The sequence below is a fragment of the Lottia gigantea genome (genome assembly GCF_000327385.1).
Source record: "Lottia gigantea unplaced genomic scaffold LOTGIsca_17, whole genome shotgun sequence".
NCBI classification, from domain to species: domain Eukaryota; kingdom Metazoa; phylum Mollusca; class Gastropoda; family Lottiidae; genus Lottia; species Lottia gigantea.
This window is the reverse complement of record NW_008708133.1, coordinates 298,588-306,973: the sequence shown is the minus strand read 5'-3', so window position 1 is coordinate 306,973 and position 8,386 is coordinate 298,588. Positions and strand designations below refer to the sequence as shown.

The 8,386-nt window shown below is 35.0% G+C and overlaps 1 protein-coding gene across 1 annotated transcript; it reads left to right on the top strand.

Moving 5' to 3' along the window:
* Positions 1–1,611: 1,611 nt before the first annotated feature.
* LOTGIDRAFT_113440 (hypothetical protein) lies at positions 1,612–4,240 on the top strand (the record flags this gene model as incomplete). Its single annotated transcript, XM_009051540.1, has 3 exons — positions 1,612–1,906; positions 2,057–2,257; positions 2,835–4,240. The coding sequence occupies 3 exons, from the start codon at positions 1,612–1,614 to the stop codon at positions 4,238–4,240; spliced, it is 1,902 nt and encodes a 633-aa protein (XP_009049788.1).
* Positions 4,241–8,386: the final 4,146 nt, after the last annotated feature.

Sequence of the window (8,386 nt, the reverse complement as noted above, 5' to 3'; positions counted from 1 at the left end):
TAATACGGCTTTAGTATTTTCCATGGATGCTACCTTCTTATATTCTGAAAACTTAACACTCTTTTGGATAAAGGTTCTCTCGCCCCAATCCATCTATCCGTTCGATTTTATCATATCTTGATACAACTTGGTATGCATGTATAATCTGAAGAGATCTCGATGTCGATATTTTGAGTTATTTGCCCTTGGCTTAATAAAAAGAGAGCCTCAAACTTGATGAAGCATGTATATATATTGATGTTATCTCGGAAATGCATTGCTTGACATTACTCGTTCAGCACGAGAAAACAAACAACGTTTCGCTAATTTAAGGCAAGGACGCTGTCAGCAAAAACAGTATTGAATTTACAGAGGACATATCGACCTTTCTGAATTGTATCTAAATTTCAACGATTTCCTGGTTTCTTTATGACTTTGTATTTTAACTGTAATGTTTGCAAATAATTTTTAATTTGAAAGATGCATGATTTATAGCTCATAAAAGACACAATAAATATTCTAAGGTTTACCGGGTAACTCAATTCCGACATTTCTGAAACGTAATAAATCTAATTCAATGACATTTACTGAAACTTGATGTAATACATGGTCTAATTCAAGCTTCCGGAAGATTTTAATTATGTCGTAAAATATATCTTTAAAGGTGCGATGTACTTTATTTCGGCAACTATTGAACTCTCTGAAATAATGTTTTGAAATAGATAGGCCAGGCAAATATATTATTTTGCAATAACTGCTGGGATATGAATGGTTTTTTTGGCAGTTGGTATTTTCAGCCATAGATTAAAAAGTTGTTATGTCACTATTTTTCTAACATCTTTATCTGTCCCTCGTGAAAACGTGAATGTATCCTACGAATTCAGAGTTTAAAGAAATAACAATTTTGATGTTAATATGTGTTATTAATTTTTAACAATAATTTCAGGGAAGATGGGTTGTCAAGGCACTTGTGTTAACCTCATCGGCGTTGCCTTCGATAAATATGGACGTTTTGTTGCACGGCATCCATGGTGGTTCATAATGGTACCTATAGTGGTCAGTGCTGCTTTGGGAGTAGGTCTAATGAAACTAACTTCAGAAGACGACTTAGAGACACTCTATGTCCCTATCAATAGCCAATCAGCTAAGGACAGAGAAGTAATGGATGAAATATTTCCAGATAAATCCGATTCAAATTTTTATCTGCATAATATTGCCAGATTGAATATGAATGGCGGATTGATGATAAAAGCTAAAGATGACGGAGATCTCTTGAGACAGGAGGTCGTGGATGAAATACATGACATTATAGCTCAAATCAAAAGTGTAAATGTTACATTCAACGATACGACATTTGACTATTCTGACATCTGTGCCATGAGGAATGAAGAGTGTTTTATCACTGGAGAACAACTTCTTACTAAAAGCTTTTTATCTCAATACAACGCTGATCAAATTACCTATCCTAACTGGAGAGATTCATACGGCTTTGAAGTTCATCTTCCTTACATTATCAACTGTTCTGGTGAAAACGATATTCTCAAGTCTGTGAAAGTAATGAAGGTCACTTTTAATCTTCGTCAGACTCAACGTGAACAGAGTGAGAAATGGGAACAGGCATTTGTTAAAGCAATGTCTGATATAACCACAAACCTGACAGAGCTGGTATACACTACATCAACATCATTAGATATTGAACTCACTTCAAATATTCAATCAGATATCGGATGGTTCTCTCTCTCCTTCACCTTCATGATAACTTATGTTTCTTTTGCTGCATCAAGTAATAATATGGTAGCTAATCGAGGTCATTTAGCTCGTGCTGGTGTTATTGGTGTTCTCCTAGCTATCCTTGCTGCTTTTGGAACTTGTGCTGTTGGTATAGACTTTGTAAATATTGTTGGTGTGATGCCTTTTCTTGTATTGGGTAAGTGATAATAAAAAAGAAATAGTCATATGTATCAAAAAAAGTGAGACCTTCCATACGAGTGAATTACGTTGAACACGATATCCGAATTCAGCCGAAATGGGTTATTTCTATATGGATAAAATTTACCCCTGATACTCTCTTTTGTAGGTGTTGGAGTAGACACAATGTTTGTAGTGATGTCAGAATGGGCAGAACATTATGATGAAACTTCTGTAGAAGATCAAATGGGTGCAACATTGGAGAAATGTGGTGGATCTATTAGTATAGCATCTTTAACTGATATCATAGCTTTTCTTATTGGTGTTACTTCACAATTTATAAGTATTAGAAACTTCTGCGCTTATACAGGTAAATAGACAAGGAAAGATGTCTAGTCCTTAGTTTGTAATAGTAAACAGACATGTAGTTCACTCAAAGATCCTTCGGGGATGCAAATCGATCGAGCGGTCGGGCATAAGGCAAAATATTATACGATCACATAGGAGATTAGTCATTGTCGAGTCTGTGTTTTCATTGCATTCTTATTTTGGCATTCCAAGGCCAATTACTACAAAAATTAACATCAAAATATTTTGAGGGTGTATCCAACTTAAGGTCCTTACAAATATACATAAGTATAATGAAGTTCATCACAATATTAGTGTAGCCTATCTCAAATATTAAATACAAGCCCATTTAAAAGGTATTTAAGTACACGTTGTCAAGATCTCTCATGATAAGTTTCCAACAGGGGAGAAGGGATAAAGCTAAATAAAGGGATATCTTGGCTACATCAGAAGAAAGTACGCACGTTGATGTATACTTATTGTGTATATTACATCAATTATTTTCACTCAATTATATTTTATGAATATTCTAAAATAGTTATGAATGAATAAAGTTGGGGGCCACTAAAACATTTCAACTCTTATATATTAATTTTCAGCGGTTGCTTTGTTCTTCAGTTTTCTGTGGGATTTGACATTTTTCATGGGATGCTTGGCTGTACATGGCCAAAGAGTACGGGCCCGTCGTTGCTGCATGACTTGCTTAGTGGTACCAGACAGATTTAGAAAATGGAAATCACCCGAGAGACGTGAAGAAGATGAAAGTTTGTGTGAAAAAGTCCCTCAATTGCTTTTGAAGATATCGATGTCGGATGCTGCTGTTTTGACTGTTAAGATTGTTATTATTTTGTTGTTTACGGGATATGTGGGTGCTTCTGTTTGGGGTATTTATAACTTACAACAGGGTCTGGTACTGAACAATTTGGTGAATGATCAATCTTATTTTAGGCTGTTTGAAGACTGGAATCGAGAATATTATAAAACTGTTTTACCCATCTCGCTGGTATTTCAAGATTTAGATTTTTCAAAGGACAGAGATGTTAATGCTATGTATGAAGTATTTGATACTTTCCAAACAGATTCCCATATAACCAACAATTCTCTGATTTGTTGGTACGAGGAGTTCAAGAAGAGCATGCTATTCAACGACACCACTCATGAAGTATTTGTCACAAACTTAAAAGATTTTATGTTTTATGCGCCTTCCTTGTCAAATGATGTTACTTTCACCTCTGATGGTTCTGATATTCTTGCATCAAGATGTCATTTTATAACTGGGGACATCCCTGATTCCACAGACCAGGGCAATCTTATGTTACACGTTCGAGAACTGGCAGCAGAATCAGACTTAAATGTATTCCCGTACAGTGCTCCGTTTATATATTTTGAACAATATGTAATGGTGTTACCAAGTACCCTACAGACAATGGGTATTGCAGTAGCTTGTATGTTTGTTATTACTATTTTGTTTATGCCCCACCCTATCATGGTAACACTGGTCACTCTTAATATGTTCAGTATCTTGGCAGGAATTTTAGGTTTCCTTTACTACTGGGATTTATCATTAAGTTCTATCACTATGATACATTTAATCATGAGTGTGGGATTTTCTGTAGATTTCAGTGTGCATGTTTGTCATGGTTTCATTTCCTCGGAATCAGAAACCAGAAATCAGAAAGCTCGTGACGCCATAAGGGTTGCAGCAGCTCCTATTTTAAACGGTGGCATCACATCCTTGTTGGGTATATGTATGTTAGTTGGTTCCGAATCTTACATCTTCAGGTCCTTTTTCAAAATTATGGTTTTGGTAATCATTTTCGGATTAGCCCATTCTATGTTGCTTTTACCAGTGATTTTATCACTTGTTGGTCCCAAGCTAGGACAGGCAGACGAAAAAACTACTGATTTCATTAAATCTGTTCCACCAACTATTCAAAACGGTCACTCAAAAATGCCATCTGAAGATAAAAATACGTATTACCTTAACCATGCTTATGATAATTAATCTCTTAACTTGACAATCCTTGAAGGTAAAAATAACTAAAAAAAATGTGTTTTGAGAAATAGTGTATTTCGTCAGAATAATCAATCCGATAAACATCGTAAGGTTCAGAATCCTTCCTATTCCTTTCCATCTATTAGTTCCTCCTCCTAACTGTTCCCCGTAACTTATATCTCGCAGATTCTAGCTCATCGCTGTATTGCTACTATTTGTCATGTATGGGACCCCTCAGGGCAGTGAAATAACCAACGGGTGCCTTGAATTATAGTTGTTGTATTTAGCTTCTTGCTAGTAATGTACAGGATCTGTTGTGGTACACCTTTCTAAGTATCACCCAAGGCTGTTTTCAAAATTGATTTAAATTGTCTCTTGGCTTATTAAAATTTGTCATGTAAAGCGCTGAGAGGGAATTCAGGTTAAATGGAATGTCTGAACTTTTTTTTTCTTCCTTTTGTGTGATTCGTGTAGCATGGAATTTGGTTGTCTAATACCATTAGCTTTGGCATTTTCTACAATATTCACTTCTTAACATAATCTCTATCTGGGCTATTTATGATACAGGATTTCGATTATCTGGTAAAACGTATGTTGATTCTCATTATATGTATTATCTGAGATAGTAGGATTACTAACTCATACTTATTTTATTTTTCATTTTTATATATTAATTACATATATAACTATCTTATTATTTTAATCAAACTGACAAATTGATAAGATGCCTGTGTGAAAATGTGTTATGTGTTTATCAAAGTATTGTGTGGCGCGGTTTAGTTCATCTGGATGAGCACTGATTTTGTAAATACTCTACAATAACAGATTTGACTTTTAAATATGATAATTTAAAGAAAGTACGTGACTTTGTACCATTGTTACTATGTGGTAAGAGGTGGTGTATGTCAGCTCTATTCATATAGTCATTGTAATAGTTATAATTCTCATATTTTGTCTCCCTGGTGTTCAGATATATATTATTGTAGATCCAATCTTTCCTTAGTTTTCATTGATAATAGTAATGGATGTCACCACCCGACATGCCTGTTATCGGATTATGTTCACTATTAATAACTTAAAAGGTGATGGGTTGTTACTTCACACAATTTATGTTATAAATAAATGATTGTGTCTTAAGCTTGTTACTTGGTATATTCAATATTCCTCGAATACACCTTGAAAGTGGGTGTGGGTGTGGGTGTGATGACCACCCCCAATCCCCCCCCGCCCCCCCCCACACACACACACACACTGAACTTGTCGGTGTCAGCATTGGCTGGAGCCAGGGTAAAACCGATTGGTTAATCGAAAGAATGAAAAAACGTGTGGTATCTCCCTTAAATTGTTCAGTTTGCATAATAAAGTTTTAATTTTAGAAGTTAACTGTTACTGGTTCAGTATCAAAAAAAGATACAAAATCCGATGTCTCGAATGCAAGTCTACTAGAAAGATTAAACTTTAAAATGAATGCTATATTTAAAGACTCATAGTGGACTTCAGTGGCGGCATCCCGCTATCTAATTAAAATAAGAAAAAAGTTCCGTTCTATGTTAGCTTTTATTTTTAAAATAGCTATTTTAGATGGTTCTAACGACAACTCTCTTGAACGTTCGTCAAACTAACATTTAGACATAACCGCGTCATAAAATGCCAGCGCTGGAGAGGGTAGAAATTTGATTGGTTCAAGCTGACGACATCGAGTTAGATCAAAAGGTTAATTGGGCGCACGTTGAAGCGGGCTGTCGTAAGATCCTAACTGAAGTGGCTATATCAAAAATAAAAGCGAATAGAACATATTTTTTTTTATATTTCGTTATATTTTTATACGTTTTTGCACCAAAATATACGTCAGAATTTATGGGATATCAATTAAACATGAAAATAATGATATGGTAAAAAATAATTGTGAATTCGTGTTTTAATGTTGACGTATATTGTCGTCACCCATGTCCGTCCGTCCGTCCGTCTGATATACTGAAAATATATCAGGAAAGTGGGCGTATCTTGCTAGGCAACCACTTCTTTAAATAATTCATACGATATGAACATGAAAATTTACTTATTGAATAAATAAGTTTCTAAATATTCCTCTTCAGGTGCATTTACCCATATTGAAATTGATATTATAACTCTATTTTTAGCAAATGATTCTATTTTACTTACTTAGTTTAACAAGTATTAACAATGCCTTATCTGATTTTGATCATAATATTTACACAGATGTTTTACCCCCAACAGAAAGTATCTCTAGCGTCTGTAAATAAGATGATTATAACACCAGAAAGGAAAGGCATAGTTAAGACTCGAAGTTGAATAATTATGGTTATTATCTTATCAAATTAAGTAAACTTAATGACCTTATTAGCCTATAACAAATTGCAGATTCCCAAATGATGAGTCGGGACACTTTATGTAGAGACCCCAGTGTAGTTGATTACAATATAATTATGTCCACTAGGTTTATCAAAACATTTGAAAAATTTGAAAAAATATTCACTGATGCTCACTTAGCCTCGAGCAAAAAAATCAAAAAGCTAGTTAATTTCTCTTAAGTTTTATAGAAGCACTTCAACCCGAAATCATGGATATCAGAAAAGAAACATTATTGATTTCAAATATTGACCATCATGAAAAAGTATCAATAATAAGAAAACTTGAATTGAGCTACAACCCTGACATTTCCCGGAATAAAATAGATGATATTCTTATTGATATATCAAGACTGAATTTGTCCTTTGCTTTTAAAATATTTGGGACTAAAAAAGAAAATATAGAAAGGCCAAACGGCTACACATCTCCAACAAATCTTACCATATAACACGACATTACCTGAAGCTACATGAGCAATATAAAACTGTTTTGAACAAAAAATTCATAAAAATGATAAGAAAAAAGATCAAAACTTTATAATACTAAAAACTCAAAAGAACATTTGAAAATTTAAAATGCACCTGTCAAACAAAGAAAGAAAACAATTTGCCTGTAAGTATTGCATATGATCACTTAAAAACATCAACTCTGTCGAACCTGAAAATACTGATATCAATTCAATTAGGTCAGAAACCTAAATATTAGATAGTGGAGTAGGACGCGTGGCAATGTATGAGGATTCTGGCCTAATAACCAGTTCTAAGTTTATGGATAAATGAATTTGGAATGGCGATCTCTATGTCTACAGATTCCTGGATTCCCAGAAAGTCTGTACGACGAATTTGTGCTCTAAAGTCCCAAAATTCTCCTAAAAATTATGCCACTAACATCCAATTTCCCAATGTATGCAGAAGTTTCAGGGATCGGATACAGTATTCTAGATTCTCCCTCAAAGATCGAAGCCAGAAAAGATTCAGTTTAATTGACTTAGTTTATTAACAAAGATATATGACATAACAAGTGTACATTATGGGCGCGCTCACAAGAGAGAAATAACGATTTACAACGATACAACAAAGTTAACAAGAATACAGAAACATTTTCCCAAGGGATTCGATGGGAGTGTTTTCCGGGCGCCGGCCTTTCGAGAGCAGAATGAAACATTTATGATGGTAACGCGCCTCAGCAGCAACTAAACATGCACAGCCCTTGACAGCCGTAGGAAACGCTTGGCCTTGATCGTCCGATTTATGTTTCTTAGCACGCTCTACATTTCTGGCAAGCGTAAGCCTATATTCATTAAGGCAGACCTCATGCACACGAATCTTCACTACCCCAGGTTCGTTTAGTCTGGATTGCAGAAATGTCTAATATATCATCTCCACGTTTCTCACTACATTCAATCAACGTATTCAAGTCTTTTGAGCGGACATTGGCAAGACCATGTCCCAACTCTTTGAAACAAATAAAACATCTACCTTCTGGAAACAACTCCGGACCGGGCAATCGGGCGGGGAACAGTTAAGTTTGTTGACAGCCTTTCGAAAATAGCGTAACGTTCATGGCGTAAATTTAATGACGTCATATATATTTATGACGTCACATCCGTGACGAGGTACAGTTACGTTCGATTTGATTTCATTTCCGGATTCTGTTACAGTTCTATGGTGACATCAACTACCTAATAATTGATACCAAACATGACCAGGTAACTTTAGACTGTCCCGAATTCAGATAAGTTTTCCAAGCGGTACCATATTTTTTTTAAATATTTCGAGTACCAAT